This window comes from Delphinapterus leucas, chromosome 11, assembly GCF_059928025.1.
Source record: "Delphinapterus leucas isolate spDelLeu-1000000601 "Yukka" chromosome 11, BTC_Dleu_Yukka2, whole genome shotgun sequence".
Classification (NCBI taxonomy): domain Eukaryota; kingdom Metazoa; phylum Chordata; class Mammalia; order Artiodactyla; family Monodontidae; genus Delphinapterus; species Delphinapterus leucas.
The window spans coordinates 98152570-98170144 of NC_143139.1; the positions used below are offsets into that span (position 1 = coordinate 98152570).

The 17575-nt window shown below is 44.7% G+C and overlaps 1 protein-coding gene and 1 long non-coding RNA gene across 3 annotated transcripts in view; one reads left to right on the forward strand and one right to left on the reverse strand.

Moving 5' to 3' along the window:
* Window positions 1-1283, reverse strand: part of LOC111186311 (uncharacterized) — a 63390-nt gene extending 62107 nt beyond the window's left edge. The window contains exon 1 of the long non-coding RNA XR_002647808.2: window positions 1-1283. This is a non-coding gene — a long non-coding RNA (uncharacterized LOC111186311).
* The window catches only part of NUP50 (nucleoporin 50), a 25472-nt gene continuing 8436 nt past the window's right edge, over window positions 540-17575 (forward strand). The window contains exons 1-7 of one of the 2 annotated variants that reach the window (XM_022597074.3): window positions 545-915; window positions 5829-5907; window positions 7887-7970; window positions 11694-11880; window positions 12905-13570; window positions 15552-15633; window positions 17273-17391. In XM_022597074.3, coding sequence (XP_022452782.3) covers window positions 5839-5907; window positions 7887-7970; window positions 11694-11880; window positions 12905-13570; window positions 15552-15633; window positions 17273-17391 — 1207 coding nt within the window. In that variant the 5' untranslated portion in view covers window positions 545-915; window positions 5829-5838. Of the gene's footprint in view, window positions 916-5828; window positions 5908-7886; window positions 7971-11693; window positions 11881-12904; window positions 13571-15551; window positions 15634-17272; window positions 17392-17575 lie in introns of both variants that reach the window. The other variant, XM_022597075.3, reaches the window with a different exon arrangement.

The window sequence follows — 17575 nt, forward strand, 5'->3', positions numbered from 1 at the left end:
CACGGAAAACAAATACAAGGTGGCCGTGGAACGGCGGACGGGTCCGGTTTTCTCATCCACGCCCGCGGCCGTCCCTCCCGGCTCCGCAATCCCAGGCCTTCCGAGCATCCGCAGCCGGCGCGTCGCGGACCCCCGGCGCCGAGGTCCCGCCGTGACGCTACCCGAATTCACTCACGTCTCTGGGAGTCACGGCCTATCTCTCCTCAGCCCTCCAGCACCATACACGGACACCACGAGCCCCGGCCACACTCCCTGACTGACCACGCTCTCCCTGGCGCCTCGCGACTCCCAGCCGCGCCCACCACCAGCCGCGACCCGCGAGCGGACGTCTCAAACGCTTACGGCCGCCGACACGTGACCGACGCGCGCTAACGCCTGGCCGCCGGCACCCGTTGTCCTAGAGGCCGGCGCGTGGAGTGCGCGCATGCGCGCGCGCATGCGTGAGAGGGGAGCTCTCCGGCGGCCGTTTCAAAGCAGTTGGGCGCATGCGCTGCGTGACGCCCCGCTACCGCCGTAGGAGGAGCTGCAAACCAAGGCTCCGGCGCACTTGCGTAGTAGCTAGACGCGGGCGTTTCTTTCCTCCCTTTTTTTCGAATTGGTCGTGAGGGGTAGATTCGAGTTAGAAAATGGCGGCGTGGGGCGTGTGGGCAGCCGTTCTCCCAACTGTCTCCTGCTGAACGGACGGCTCTCCTCCTCACTGCCCAACGCAGAGAGACGAGGTCTCCGAGGGACATGGTGTTTGAGTCTCAGGGCTTGCCGACCACCGAATCCTTCGAGGCTCTCAGAGCACCGGAAGCGACCGGGCGCCGCTTCAGACCCGAGCGCCGCGGCCGCGACCTCGCACCTGCTCGCCGCTACGCACCCGGGCTTCGCCGCACCCACAACCCAGCGAGGGCCGCGGTTGCCGCCGGCGAGGTGAGAGGCGGGCGGGCGGCGCGGTAGGGGCGGGGGCCGAGCGCGGAAGCCGTGGTGCGGGGCCCGGGTCTGGGAGGAGGAAGCCGGGATCCGGGTGCGGGACCCGGGCCTGGAATGGGGACCCTGGGAGGGAGGAGCTGGGTGCGGGGCCCGACTTGGGTAAGGCTCGCCCGGGCGCAGGGCCCCTGCGGCCCTGGTGGAGGCAGGAGCCGGAACGGGCAGGGACCGTCCTGGCGAGGCCCCCTCGGTTTATTTCCTAGCGGTTCCTCTCGGTACTCTTCTCTTTCTTTTAGCTCCTTCCACCACCCCCTTGGCCTGGCTTCACTTTCTTATTGCAGTCTCAGGCCACTGATCACCCGTTAGGCTGTCCGATTAAGAAGCAGTGTTAGAGGGTTTCCCTGGTGGCGCAGTGGTTGAGAGTCCGCCTGCCGATGCAGGGGACATGGGTTCGTGCCCCGGTCCGGGAAGATCCCACATGCCGCGGAGCGGCTGGGCCCGTGAGCCATGGACGCTGAGACTGCGCGTCCGGAGCCTGTGCTCCGCAACGGGAGAGGCCACAACAGTGAGGGGCCCGCGTACCGCAAAAAAAAAAAAAAGAAGCAGTGTTAGAGATTTCGTTTTTCCTTAGCGTTTCAGCCTCCGGGGTCCGGCCCCATGTTCCCTTTTTCCTCCGGGCATCACACCGTCGAGTATGTTCAAATCTGTTTCCATCTTAAAACTGATGTGGACTGAAGTTAAACCCCAAGGGTGGGGCAGCACCAGGTGGTAGAGATCGCATACCTCACTATGTCGGGCACAAATAGTTTTCTCCAATTACCAAAAGTTTCAGTTTGCTGTCACAAGGTATGCTTCATACCTAGTAATCATTTCATAATTTGGTGCCTTTTAAACCACAAGCCCACATGTTTTTTAAGTTCTTCGTATAGCACATAAGACTCTAGCTGCCAGACTTTGTGTTAAGTACTTCACAGGGATTTTTTTCCTTTTTCTATTCTGGCATAAAAAGAAGATTATTGTCTGAAATATCATGCTTTGAAATAAAATATGGATTTGGTAACGTATTTTTTAAAGCCAGACTCATAATTCAGGTTAATTCTTTTTCCACACTACAACTTTTAAGTTAGGGAGGAGAAGTAGTATTTTGTAGCCCTTGCTTCTAACAAAACTTGTTCCATTAATAATATTTATTGAGTCCTTCCTCTGTTCCAGGCACTGTTCTAAACTAAGCTTTTTGTGTATCCCATTTAAATTTCACAACACCTCCCTGTTCTACAAATGAAGAAACTGAGGCACAAAAATTAAATAATTTGCCCAAGGTCTCCAGCAACAAAATGGCCAAACTGTATTCTAGCATTTTGTAGTATTTTCTCAAATACATCGTGCCCCAGATCTCTGATTCTGCAACAGCCGGACCATTAGCCATTGGGGGGGCGGGGGGGGGGAGTGGATTTGAGGTACATGAGTGAGTGAAACAAAGATACCCGCCCTCTGGTTAGTCATTGATGGGATAAATATGGTGGAACAAGAAGCAGTTACATTAATTTAGGTTGTTTCAGTATGCCAGTTGTCTCTTCAGTTGTGGATATGAGTTAGGTGTTACAATTTTACGCTTATCACAGGTGTCGCGCTTTCACCTCCACCCCTTTTTGCCAGTTAATCTTAATACCTATTAAGTTATTAAGTTAATAGTTGATAGCAAAAAAATGTCTGTTTCAGATTCTCCCCTCTTCCGCCCTCTGGTGGAGGTGCTAGTTACTGAGTAGGAAAATGGCCCAAAAGAATCCATACAGAGACCTGGCCTCTGAACAGTTCAAGTTTAGTAAGGATTTATGTGTAAGGGTACCTTGTTTGTTTTCTGGATGACAAAGATTAATAGCAAAACTTGACCAAGTGTTTGGGAGGGAGGCATTAAAAAAGAGGATTTGCAGGTAATGAATGAAAATTACGTTAATTCTCATTTATGTTTTAGAATTTAGGACTTTAAAACCATTTATTCTGTAATCAGAAAGAAGCACTTGTAAAAGAAAAATTGAGAGATTATTAGAAGAGTATTAAAAGCTGAAAGGCCCTATGTGATTACCCTACAGGGGGTCAGATTTTTGAGGACTTTGGAATGCCAGCATTTGAATTTTATTTTATAGATACTAACAGGCAATGGGTGATGTGTAAGTTTGTTCTTTTTTTTTTTTGGCTGTGCTGCTGGGTCTTCGTTTCTGTGCGAGGGCTTTCTCTAGTTGCGGCAAGCGGGGGCCACTCTTACATCACAGTGCGCGGCCTCACTATTGCGGCCTCTCCTGTTGTGGAGCACAGGCTCCAGATGCTCAGGCTCAGTAGTTGTGGCTCACGGGCCTAGTTGCTCTGTGGCATGTGGGATCCTCCCAGACCAGGGCTGGAACCCATGTCCCCTGCATTGGCAGGCAGACTCTCAACCCCTGCGCCACCAGATGAGCCCCCTGGCAGGAGTTCTTTAGACCCAACCGAGTTGTCAGTTACTTGCCGCACAGTCTTAATTTGGATGTTTGGTGGTCGTCTGGGTGGATCTTTTCAAGTCCAAAGAGATAGAGCAATAGGAGAATGAGAAAGACTGAGGGGGAAAAGCCTTGGCTTCAGTGCGCTTCTTCACGGCCAGAGAGCTGCTCTCTGCCAGACCCTGCAGGCAACGTCAGCTGCCACTTAACGGGCTACTCGAATCTCCATGGCTCAGGAGAAGGCCCAGCCACCCTTCAGAGGGGAGCCATAGCCCAGTAGGTGGATCGAGATTATGGCCTTTGAGGCCCCGCATTGGGTGCCAGAAAAGATGCTGCAGGAAAGAGAGTGGGATGCGAGAGGATGGTCACATCCCAAGTCATGTCTGAGTCCCTGGGATGGCCGCCAAGTGTGTGTTCTTGACTTTGTGCAGGCAAGAATTCAAGAGCAAGACATAGTAAAGTGAAAGATTTATTCAGGGAGATACACACTCCATAGACAGGGTGTGGGCCATCTTGGAAGGCAAGAGACCTGTTGTGTAAGTTTGTATCTTAATGACCCGGAGGTTCTAGAAACTTACTCTGGTGGGTTGTGGTGTTGAGGGCAAATGAGACTGGGGAAGGACTATAGGAAGGAAGCTAGGCTGGTTTTCAGGAATGCTGGCTAGTGTTCGAAACTAATCAATAAATTCCTGGGCAAGGTAAGTAGCAGAGGAAATGGAGTTTTTTGGTCCATTTAACTGGTAAGTTAGGGAAGAATCCAGCACAGCACTCACAGTGGAGCTCTCCATTGATTGTTTCTGTTTTTAATAGCAAAGGATTTATGATCTTAGGATCACAAAATAAATTGGAAATTTTAAGGGATGGATACAAATACCCACCTTGAATAAGTGCTCGTAGAGATAATACTGTCAATCCCTGACTCTTATTCCTCCCCGTAACACCATGGTTTTTGAGGAGTTGAGCTGATGGCTTTTTTTTGTTTTATAAATTTATTTTATTTTTATTTTTGGCTGTGTTGGGTCTTCGTTGCTGTGCGCGGGCTTTCTCTAGCTGCGGCGAGTGGGGGCTACTCTCCATTGCGGTGCGCGGGCTTCTCATCGTGGTGGCTTCTCTTGTTGTGGAGCACGGGCCCTAGGCGTGCGGGCTCAGTAGTTGTGACGCGCAGGCTCTAGAGCGCAGGCTCAGTAGTTGTGGCGCACAGGCTTAGTTGCTCCGTGGCATGTGGCATCTTCCCGGACCAGGGCTCGAACCCGTGTCTCCTGCATTGGCAGGTGGATTCTTAACCACTGCGCCACCAGGGAAGCCCTGATGGCTTATTTTTGAAGAGTTAAAAATTCTAGGAATGTTAACACATCCATATTAATCATATTTTAAACTTTTAAATGATGTCCTAGCTTAGAAATATGCAATTTGGGGTAATTAAATGTTCAGTCTTGGGAAATAGATTACTATCAACTTGTCTGTAGCCTAAAAATGAATAGAGATCTTCCTCAACATATGTTGGGGTTTCGTCACAATAAACCCATGGTAAGATGAAAATACTGTAAGTCAAAAATGCATTTAATACACCTACCCTACCGAACATCATAGCTCAGCCTACCTTAAATGTACTCAGAACACTTACATTAGCCTACAGTTGGGCAAAATCATCTAACATAAAGACTGTTTTATAGTAGTGTTGAATATCTCATGTAATTTATTGAGTAGTGTACTGAAAATGAAAAACAGAATGGCTGTATGGGTACAGAATGGTTGTAAGTATATCAATTGTGATGGCGTGGCTGGCTGACTGGAAGCTGTGGCTTGCTGCCGCTGGCCAGCATCACAAGAGAATATCATACCGCCTATTGTTAGCCTGAGAAAAGATCAAAATCTGAAAGAAGGTTTCTACTCAGTGCGTATTGCTTTCACACCATTGTAAACTTGAAAACTTGCAAACTTGCAAGGCGAACCATTGTAAGTCAGGGACCATCTGTACTCATGTTGGGAAGGTAGTTCCAATACCTTATTCAAATTCTTAACTAAGGTTGTACTTTGTCATCCTTAAGAGAATTTTAAATATTAAAAATGTCTTGCCTGTAGCAAGACTCTGTAAGTATAAGTTGCATGGAATAAGTTAGTTAAGTATTTGTTGATTATTATTCAGTTCTTTAGATTTCTGGTTTTTAAAAATCAGTGTTTCATTGTAAGTTTTTCAAATGCAGTTGATTTAGTATATTGTTCACTGTGCCTTAGAGGACCTCACTGCCTCCTCCAGTAATCTTTATTGGATTCGTGACACTAGGAGCCCCACAGTGCTACAGAGTTCTCGTTAAAGCAGTGCCCACTGGTATCAGGAATGTTTTTATCTCATTTCATGCTAGAGTGAATTTTAAAAATTCTTTGTAAGAGTTAAATCATATTCTAGAAAAGTAAACTTACTACTTCTAATCTTTTTGCTTTTAGGTTCGAAAAAATGGCCAAAAGAATTGCCGAGAAGGAATTGACGGATAGGAATTGGGATCAAGAAGATGAAGCAGAAGAGGTAAGAAATAATTTCCCTAAGAATGATTTCCTTGTACTTCCAAATTTAAATTCATTTTGGGATTCCTCATGGAGACACTGGTAAAATTAAAAGGCCTTTTTAAGAACATCCAGAACTGGAAATAGTCTGGTTTCTTATGATCTGTACTTAGCCTAGAAATTGATGACATTTGGGTGTGCTTTTCTGTTAGCAGCTGTTCCCTGAATACTCTGCTCCTTTGTAGAAGCGCCTTCCTCCTGAATTTCATGTAGCATTTCATTGGAGCATTCTCAGCCCATGGTTTTAGCCCAGATTGTAGGGTGAGTGAATGATCTAGTCATAAACTTAGCACAGTGCCAGCACTCAAACTTGAAAAGTGGTTCACCACCACTGTCTTAGTCTGCCATGCTCACAGTTTTAGATTTTAGAAGATTGAGGTCGCCTCCTTTACTGTAATGTAATGCTTCTTGGAGGCCCATTTTATTTCATATTCTTAAGACACTCCCGGTCCCCTACCCCCCAACAACTGCGTTAATAGGAATAGAATTTAGATGGCCTAGTTTCTTTCCTAACAAAATAAAAATGGTCTTCCCTGAGGAAATCTTTTAATTTTTGTCTTACAAAGAATAGAACACGGCTGCACTTCTAAAGTGCCGCATCAGCAGTTTGATGCTCCCAGGCCAGTTCACTAAGGAAGCCTGCACAAAGTTAGCCTTTCCAGTTAGTAGACGTGTGCTAGGTTACAAAACAGACGTGTATTTTCAAGAGTTTGCAAAAGTGTTTCCAAGATAATTCTTAGGTTGCTCTTCTCCTTCTTTCTCCATCTGTTTTCTAATATTAATATTTTTTCCTTTACAAATATGTGTACCGCTATGTTTGGGGAAACCAAAATCACAAGTATGGGCTTTTAAAAGAGCTTTTAACAATTCTGACTGACTTGGTACTTTTTAAGCAAGTGTTTGGTAACTTTAGTGCTTTCCAGGTTTTAGGCACAGTTACATTCTGGGCCTACCATATAATGATTTGTTTTGACATTAAAATACTTCAGGAATGAAAAAACTTCCATTTGGACAGATTCTAATGAAATGAGTGTGGAAGGACATTACATTTAATTTGGGTCAGGTGTAGCCAAATGGTCCCTTCTGTGGGTGTAGAGATCTCTTTAAGTTTAGCATTATCTGAAATAAGTACAGATGAGAACTTTTTACAGAAAATATTTTATGTCATTCCTCCAGGGTAAAAAGAAGGGTTGAAGTAAAGCGAAAGATTTTCAGCAGGTTTCCAACAGGTTACTTAGAGTCCCCGTCTCAGTGGTCTTCTGGATCATGGACAAATGGGCGAAGCTCTTCTTTAAAATAATATGTATTATGAACATAAAATTTATGTTTGAAAACCATAGTTGTAAGAGATTAGATTTGGGCATCTGGGTAATGTCTTTGAATATGTTTGAAATATTGGAAGAATTGATCATGAACAGCTTTTCACCAAAGTTTTGATGGCCTTGGTCTTCTTAGAACTTTGATGTATGCACTCTTGTCTCTGAATTGTGATAAAGTCTGGATTTGTAGTTTCTGGAAGGTTTCTGATTCGCCTCACTAGCGCTGGAATTCACAAGATACTAGACGTAAACTTTAACGTGCCCTCTCCATAATTTGTGTTACTTAAAAAGCAGAAGAAGGCTTCCCTGGTGGCGCAGTGGCTGAGAGTCCGCCTGCCGATGCAGGGGACGCGGGTTCGTGCCACGGTCTGGGAGGATCCCACATGCCGCGGAGCGGCTGGGCCTGTGAGCCATGGCCGCTGAGCCTGCGCGTCCGGAGCCTGTGCTCCGCAATGGGCGAGGCCACAACAGTGAGAGGCCCGCGTACCGGAAAAAAAAACCAAACCAAAACAAAAAGAAACCAGAAGATATCGATCAGTTTGTCTGGTCTAGCTTTTTTGTTCAGCATTTTATCTCCTTTTTGACCATATCTTGTTGCTGTTTAATTTGTACACTCCTGCAGGTGGGAACATTCTCGGTGGCCAGTGAGGAAGTCTTGAAGAATAGAGCCATAAAGAAAGCAAAGCGTAGGAATGTTGGATTTGAAGTGAGTGTTTTCTTACAGCTTCTGGTATTAAATACTAACTTGATTTCTGAGCCGTAGAATATTTCCACCTCTGGGAGCAGTCAGATGAATAAATGCTTTTTTTTTTTAGTTATTGTCTTTTATGTAATCTATTAAGAATGTCTTTTTTTTTTAATACATATAATGGTTTTTCATTGTTAAGTTCATTATTACAAGATATTGAGTATAATTCCCTGTGCTGTACAGCAATTCCTTGTTTGGTTATTTACTTAATATATAGTAGTGTTGTATATATGTTAATCCCAAACTCGTAATTTATCCCTCCTCCCACCTTTCCCCTTTGGTAACCATAAGTTTGTTTTCTAAGTCTGTGAGTCATATTTCTGTTTTGTAGGGAAGTTCATTTGTATCATTGTTTTAGATTCCATATATAAGCGATATCATATTTATCTTTCTCTGTCTGGCTTACTTCACTTACTATGATATTCTCTAGGTCCATCCATGTTGCTGCAAATGGCATTATTTCATTCTTTTTTATGGCTGAGTAACATTCCATTGTGTATATATACACCACATCTTTATCCAGTCATCTGTCAGTGGACATTAGGGTTGCTTCCCTGTCTTGACTCTTGTAAATAGTGCTGCAGTGAACATTAGGGTACAAGTATCTTTTCGAATTATATCAATAGTTTTGTCCGGATATGTGCCGAGGAGTGGGATTGTATGGTAGTTTTTAGTTTTTTTAAGTAACCTCCATACTGTTCACCATAGTGGCTGCACAAATTTACATTCCCGCCAACAGTGTAGGAGGGTTCCTTTTTCTCCACGTTCTCCAGCATTTATTACTTGTAGACTTTTTGATGGTGGCCATTCTGACCGGCGCGAGGTGATACCTCATTGTATTGATAGTTTTGATTTGCATTTGTCTAATAATTAGCGATGTTGAACATTTTTTTATGTGCCTGTTGGCCATCTGTATGTCTTCTTTGGGGAAATGTCTGTTTAGATCTTATGCCCATTTTTTGATTGGGTTGTTAATAAATGCTTTTTAAAATGCCTAGTGCACTTGTGAAAATCCTTGGTGTAGACCATGGGAGATAGAAAAAGATAATAAATATGAGATCTGGGACTTCCCTGGTGGCACAGTGGTTAAGAATGCACCTGCCAGTGCAGGAGACACGGGTTCCAGCCCTGGTCCGGGAAGATCCCACATGCCACAGAGCAGCTAAGCCCATGCACCACAACTACCGAGCCTGCGCCCCAGAGCCCGCGAGCCACAACCACTGAGCCCATGTGCCACAACTGCTGAAGCCCACACGCCTAGAGCCCGTGCTCCACAGCAAGAGAAGCCACCACAATGAGAAGCCCGCGCACCACAACAAAGAGTAGCCCCCCCCTCACCACAACTAAAGGAAGCCCACGCACAGCAACAAAGACCCAACTCAGCCAAAAATAAATTAAATAAAATAAATAAATTTATATTAAAGAAGAAAAAATAAGTAAGTAAATAAGAGATCTGTACCTTAAAGGGAACTTATCCAATTGCAGAAATAAGATATAGATGTAGACAAATTTGAGTTGAGTGACAGTATGAAGAGGGAAAAGAGTATAGCAGTAGGAAAGAAGGGAAGTGGGTGTTGGAAGTAAGAAAGGAAAATGCAGGATATTCTCAAAGTGTTGTCTGCTCCCTAGGATCGAGCTGTGGGTAGGCTGATACCTTTGAGAATAATAGAAGCGTTGCCCATTTTGTTTTTCCTTCTAGTATAATATGGTATATTAAAAAGTTTCATTCCTGTGTTCCAAAGGATAAAAGATGAGTTATAACTCGTGAACTGAAATCATGTGGTCAGTATTCAGCCATCGCTCCATGTTTAATAACTCTTCCGCAGTACAGTCCTCATCCCTCAAATAAATTCCAGACACGTGAGTGCTGTCTTGGTGACCTGGACATCTGTTGTCAGGCAGGAGAGGCTGGTTTGAACATCTTGGGTGGCATCCTCGGAATAAACCTACAGAACTGCATGTTCTGTGGTGGCTCTGTTCAGTTTTTCTTTATTCCGAGTTCTTTTCTGGCCTGATTTCGTTCTTGAGACTGGTGACTGGCTGGATGTAGGTGTTGAGCCAAGTTACATTTGGTGGCTCTTTCATGAAGAAGATACCGGGGGGAGGGACAGCTTCATTAGGGAGGAGGTGATCGATTTTGTTTTAGAAATGTATTTCGGGACTTCCTTGGCAGCCTGGTGGTTAAGACTCCGCCTCTCAATGCAGGGGGTGCAGGTTCGAGCCCTGGTCGGGGAACTAAGATCCCACACGCCTCCAAGTGTGGCCAAAAAAATAAATAAACTGCACATCTCTCTTTTTTTTTTAAACTTTTTATTTTATATTGGGGTATAGCGAATTAACAATATTGTGAGTTTCAGGTGCACAGCAAAGCGACTCGCCCCATATCCATGTATCCATTCTCCCCCAAACTCTCCTGCCATCTGGGCTGCCATGCACATCTCTTAAAAAAAAAAGGAAAAAGAAAAATGTATTTCAAGGGCCTGTGGTACATCCAAGTGGAGTTCTCTAGGAGACCACTAGGTGTACTGATTGGCCACTCAGAACAGGAAGTGGTGTGAGAGGTGGGTGCAGCTCTGAGAAATTTCCCCATCAAGGAGGTTGAAGCCAGGGGAAATGAGAAGACGTCTAAGAGTGCAAACTCATGATGAAGAACGAGATGCCTAGGGGAGACAGGCTCAAAGAGGGACAGGCCAGCTGTGGACAAGTGACAGTGAAGAGGCAGAAACAGTGCAGACCACAGCCCAGGGGCAGAGAGCAGCATTAGAATTTCATAAGGCATGCCAAACATTTCCAGAGCATCTTGGGTTAGAGATGGGAGAGAGCTACCAACAGCAGGATAGGTCTGCGAGAATGACCTTGCTAAAGAAAGCAGAGAAAACCTTGGGAATAAAATGTTGCCTCTGGGGCTTCCCTGTTGGCGCAGTGGTTGAGAGTCCGCCTGCCGATGCAGGGGACGCGGGTTCGTGCCCCGGTCTGGGAAGATCCCACATGCCACAGAGCGGCTGGGCCCGTGAGCCATGGCCGCTGAGCCTGCGCGTCCGGAGCCTGTGCTCCGCAACGGGAGAGGCCACAACAGTGAGAGGCCCGCGTACCGCAAAAAAAAAAAAAAAAAAAATGTTGCCTCTGGATTTCTCAGCTAACGGAAAATCTAGAATTGGGACTCAGTCAACTTTGCAAGTTCCTGTATACTGAAAGCAGGCTGAAAGCAGCAAAAGTTCTTAGGAAATTATAAGTAGTGGGTAAAGTACTTTTAGTTAACCTCACTTGATGTTTCTACAACTTCCTTAGGCAAAGGGTCTTTGAGTAGTATATGAAAAATCTTTCATTTGGGGTTTAGTTGTGTTGAGAATGTGTTTTTAGTTACAGTTCTGTGCCTCGGTGGTGAGTCCATCAATTTATTTGAATTAGTCTTTTTAACCTTTTATATCGTAAATATATTTTAAAACATTATTTCACTGTAAATTACATCTGTCCTTCCTGTTTTAGGAAGGCAGCTTTGGGCTGCAAAGCTGTCATGAGTAAAATCCATGTTCTGTTTCTGCTTGTGCTGGTAGTTTCCTTTAATGCTGGTTGCATAAGGATTCTGGGTACTATTTAGCCAAGATGATACTGTCACTCACTTGCTTATTTGGAGACAAAAAAGTAGAGTTATCTAATGTGTGCTCTTTCTTTATACTTCAGTCTGATAGTGGAGGGGCCTTTAAAGATTTTAAAGGTTTGGTCATACCTTCTGGAGGAGGAGGGTTTTCTGGATTTGGTAATGGCGCTGAAGGGAAGCCTTTGGAAGGACTGTCAAACGGAAACAGCATAACTAGTGCCCCTCCCTTCTCCAGTGCAAGGACAGCGACCGAGACCAAGGCCACCTTTGGTGAGTAGGTTCTTCTCCCCCGAGTCACATCTGTGTAAAGAGGATCTATGAAAAATAACTTTCAAAGATGTTTTTCTTGTACTTTTTCTGGTTCCTGAGGCTGTATGAGCAAAAACAGGGTAATGGTGAAAGGGATGGAAGTTAGGGAGCTTTTGGCTCTTTACAGAGTAACTGGGTAGAGCACAGGCCAAAATAGACCTGGGTTCTGTTCTCAGTTCTGCCAGTTACCAGCTCTGTGTGACCTCGGTGAAGTTCCTTAACCTTTGAGCCTCCAAATCTTCAACTGCGAAATGAGAATGACCTCAGAATCAACCTAAGGGTCAAAGGAGAAAAAGAAGCTCTTAGCAGACCCTCTGTAAAGGCCTCCCATCCCACCCCCTCATTCATTATAAATGTACCAAGAATTTCCTGTGTGCCACATACCTTACTGCTCCCAGTCTAGATTTATTTTGCCCAGGACATGTTGATTGCCTAATCCTGTTTTGAGGGGATTGGTCAAGAAGTCTTGGGATTAACAACAGAGAATGGGATCATGGGTTAAAATCTTTGGTTCTTAGAAATGATCCTGACTCATTGGATTATACTTAGCTAGTTATTCTAAGAGTATATACTGTTTCATTTAAGTTAGGCAGAATGTTTAGTGTGATTAAGATAAGTACTTTCTATTAAGATTTTAACTGCATTAATATATGTTCCTCCTTACAACCTTGGGGATTAAGTTTTGTACTAACATAGTATTTTGACAGTTTTAGGTAAAAAAAGCCATCCTTTTGAAGGAAGAGATTATTTTAAAATTATAGCGGTTTAATGCAAGCATGTAAAAAATAGGTATATTCATATATATGTTTGATTTGATTTTTGTAATAACTAGTTTCCACATACTGTATGTGCACATACTTCTTGAACTGTCACAAAAATGGGATACAGTAAAAGCACAAAATACGAAGACAGAGTGGTATGAAAATCAAGATGACTTAATTAAATCAGCTTCTGAATAAATTCTTAAAACTGTAATTTCCTGTAGGGTCTGTTGCTGTAAATGGCCCTACCTCCTTGGTCGATAAAAAGATCTCAAATCCCAAAACTAATGGCGACAGCCAGCAGCCTGCCTCCTCTGGCCTCCCCTCCAGTGCCGCCCGCCCCAGGAATGCCTATCATAAGCAGCTGGCGGCCTTAAACTGCTCTGTTCGGGACTGGATCGTGAAGCACGTGAACACGAACCCGCTCTGTGATCTGACACCTATCTTTAAAGACTATGAGAAATACTTAGCAAGCATCGAACAGCAACATGGGAACAGTGGCAGCAGTAATTCTGAAGGTGAAACCAACAAAGTATCAGTTGAAACACAGCCTCCTTCCCTGTTTGGTTCAACAGAATTAAAGCAAGAGTCAACATTTTTGTTTCATGGCAACAAAACTGAGGATACGTCTGAAAAGAAGGTGGAGGCTGTGTCTGAAAAGAACAAGGACCCGTCACTAGGAGCAACAAGTGCCTCATTTAATTTCGGCAAGAAAATTGATAGTTCTGTTTTGGGCTCCTTAAACTCTGGCCCCTTGACTGGATTTTCATTTTCTTCTGGAAACTCCAGTTTATTTGGCAAAGATATTACCCAGAGTAAACCAGTTTCTTCACCATTTTCCACTAAAACGTTGGAGAGCCGAGCAGAAGGTGGCGGCAGCGACTGCAAAGGTAAACACAGAGTCAGCCCTGGAAATCTTCTAGGTTTGTGGGAGTTCTGTATTTGGTGGGAAAAGTGTAGCCTTGTGCACAAGGTGGATCTGGATTCGCGTCACAACTCCATCATTTCCCCGACGTGAGTGTGATCCCGGACAGAGTTGATTAACTCCTTTGAGTCTGTCTCCTTGTTCATGAAATGGAGCAAGACCGATTTGGTAGGGTTATTTTAAGGATTAAGAGTATAAAAATAAAAATAATATAAAAACATCTGGCATAGTGACTTTGAAAATTATCAAGTACTTGGCTTTCCATTAAAAAAGTTGTATTTTATTGAAAAATTCATGATGGACGTTCACTGAATTGTTTGTTTTTAAGAGATTTGCTTATAAATAAATTCACACGGCAAAACCATACTCTAAAAAAGGTAGACTTCATAGCTGTGGGGGAACAAATTGACCGTGTTTTCCCAAGATGCGTCTGGATTGCAGCCACCTTTCTAGAAGTTTCTGTGGTGTGTCATGTTAGTGCCCCAAACCAGGCCTTAATCCCAGCCCCTCCACTCCCTATGTGGTTCTTAGCTCCCTGAAAAGAGGGGTTGTATCATAATCCCTCTTCACCACATGGTGGTTGTGAACAAACTGTGTGTATGTAGGCTCTTACTTATAAGCAGTTAAAAGTACATCTCTCAGGCATCGGCATATTGATCCTTGAGAAGGAAGACTGCAATTGCCAGTGGGCCGTTAAATACTGTTTTCCTACCCGGAGGGAAACTCTCCTTATGTTGCCTTGCCCTCTTCACCTGTATCCTCAGGTAAGGGCCCTCCAGGGCAAAGCATAGAATAAAGAAGTCCCCTCTTCTCTGCCCTAAATACGACAGAGGGAGAGTCTGTCATACTCACAGGGACTCTGCCGCTTGTGGAAGGGATGTCGAGTTTGAATTAAGTCTCCATCTCAGCAGGATGCCCCTCCATAAAGCACTTATTCCTTATCTTGCGGTTAACACATCTTACGCACAGGAAGACTTGGAGAGCTTGTTAAAATAACAGATGCCCGGGGCTTCCCTGGTGGCGCAGTGGTTGAGAGTCCACCTGCCGATGCAGGGGACACGGGTTCGTGCCCCGGTCCGGGAGGATCCCACGTGCCGCGGAGCGGCTGGGCCCGTGAGCCGTGGCCGCTGAGCCTGTGCGTCCGGAGCCTGTGCTCCACAACGGGAGAGGCCACAACAGTGAGAGGCCCACGTACCAAAAAAAAAGATGCCCGGGCCCCACGCTGGAGGGCCTAACTCAGGAGTGTCTTCTTAAAATCGAAATGAGCTTGTGACGTGAATTGTTTGAGCACCAGAACTGTTTTTCTTAGTCGCTAGTCAGTTTTATGCAGTTGCCTTCTCCTTAAGGGGATTGTAATTTGTGTCCAGCAGTGACTTAGCTCTCCCCTGAGGTTGCGGCACTGGAGTGAAGGGAAGTGCTGTTGGACTCGGCCCGGGAGGGTGCCCGTGGTACCAGCATGTCCAGGGGCTGGTGGCCCAGACAGAGCTTAATTGCTTACAGTTGGCTTTGGACTAATTTCTCTGACAACTTGTCCTGTAAAGTTGTTATTTTCTCCATTGTCTTTGGTCGTTGCTCTCATTGGTTATTCCTTGGCGTGATGCAGCTACAGCCACAGGAGCATTCGGGGATGAAAGTGTTGGAAGCCCATCTGAGATTTTTATTTCCCAGTGGGTAATCTGAGTATATGTGAGTGTTGACTGATTGTTTTCCTGTGTGAGTTTGCCTGTTCACTGAATACAAGCACAGACACTTGGATTCAAAGGCTTTCTGCAGAAGTCCAGTGAGTGCCTCCTTATCCCCGCCCCCGCACGATTAGATTGTGTTTCAGTTTCTGTATCAGCTTACATGGAATTTGTAGGTTGGGGGGGGTAGGTAAGGAGCTTCTTTTGTCACATTTTCAAGCTCCTGATTTGCATCTTACTGAGTTAGTGTTGTTTTTATAAAAGGTGGAGATGAAGAAGACAGTGATGAGCCCCCCAAAGTAGTAGTTACTGAAGTAAAAGAAGACGATGCTTTTTACTCCAAAAAGTAAGTAATGGTCACGGGAATTCCACTTTGCAAAGACGTGGAAAGAGGCTTCTGGCTGGAGAGCGCAGGTGACATTGTCCCTGCAGAACTTACTGGGCGTCCCATCCTGGGGTCAGGCTGTGCCCATTCTTTGAATTGGAACAAGGAAGAATTCTTAGCCTGTTTATTTAAAAATAATCCGACTCTAAAAATTTCCTGCTGGGCGTATCCTACTTTTTTCTGTTAATTTAGCTCTCTTCTGCTTTTCAGGTGCTTTAGAGACAGTCTTTTCTTTCTGATCTTCCTGCCCCAGTCTCATCTCATCATTCTCTCCCTTTTTCTCCTTTCTCCTCTTCCCCTCCTCCTTCCCCTACAAAGACAGTCACCTAGTCACTGATTTGAGGTTTGGTTTTACTTCTGCTCTTAAATTAGGTGGCATCTCGGATTCCTTCCTAGAGACACATTAACCTTCGTGGATTTTCTCACAGCCAAAAAGTTCTCCATAGCAGCCATTCCTTCCCGTTAAGGATGTGTAAATACTTTATCTTTCCCTCAATGATGAGAGCTGCTTTGGGGTTTTTGTTTTTTGTTTGTCTAATGAGAGCTGCTGATTTCAGTAGAAGGCTGAAGAGAAATTTTGAATTATCTCTCAGTGAAATTAGTGCTTTTTAACAAAGATATTTACTGAAAAACATTTGTGCCCTTTTAGAAGCTTCCCTGGATGTGTTTTTCTAATACAAACATTGCAGACTTAAGTCAGCAATTTTTATAGTGTGAATCACCAAATCCTGTGGGATTCCCAAATGATGTTTATTTTTGAGAACTTTTAAAAGAGACCAGCAATTCCTTTTGCCTGTTTAAAAATTTAATTACACAGGTGAGGTAAAAAGAATGACCCTGACTTGAGATTTTTTTTTTTTTTTTTGTCCACGCCGCACGGCTTGTGGGATCTTAGTTCCCCGACCAGGGATTGAACCCAGGCCCCAGCAGTGAAAGCGCCGTGTCCTAACCACTGGACCACCAGGGGATTCCCAAGGTTTTTTTTCTAATCAGAGTAAATCAAAGGAACAGGCAGTAGTTTTGTTTATTAATAACCTAAGGAGATGTGTGACAGGAGGCTGGGGAAACATTTGACAGCATTATTTTAGGCCTTGCTTAGGCATGTTTTCCAGACTTATTTCAACATCTTGGGAGATCAAAAATTGAAGGAGTCCTGAAGAGAATTCAAAAATAAGAAGTAGGAAAGGGGGGTGGTGTTTGTGTGGCAGAGTGTGTGTTCTCTATTTGTTCCTCTTCTTTAAGGACCAGGTCAGTTCTTTTGAGCTCAGGGCCGAAGGAGCACGTCAGGGAGGTGTGGGATGCTTGGCTGTGATTTTGACTGACTTTTGAGAAAAGATGGTTTCAGAAGCGTTTAAGAGCTGTATAGGGCCCACTGTATAATAGAAAAAAATATGGAGGGACTCCAGCCTGTCTCACCAGATTCTCTTACCTGCCTGTGTCCAGACCTGATCTGGGTCAGTAGAAGGCTCTTCCTAAGCTTCCTCTGCTGTCATTTAATAACAGACTTCCACACAAGTGTGAACAGGGGCTGTTAGAAAGCGGTGTGACTGTCGTGATCTGTCATTGAGTGTCTGATCATACCTATTGTTTTTCTCTGTAGGTGTAAACTATTTTACAAGAAAGACAATGAATTTAAAGAGAAGGGTGTAGGCACCCTACATTTAAAACCTACGGCTAATCAGAAGACACAGCTTTTAGTGCGGGCAGACACCAGTTTAGGTGGGTATCTTTTCTTCAGGTGGCACGGAGTCATCATGATCACATAGCATGTAAAAGCCCTTCGCTGGTTTAGTCACTGAGACTTTCAAGTATATTAACGTGTTCTTTGGAACGGAATAGAGTTTGTTCAGGCCAGATTCCTCCTGTACTTGCTGATTATAGATTTAGCCGAGTACCAGGGTAG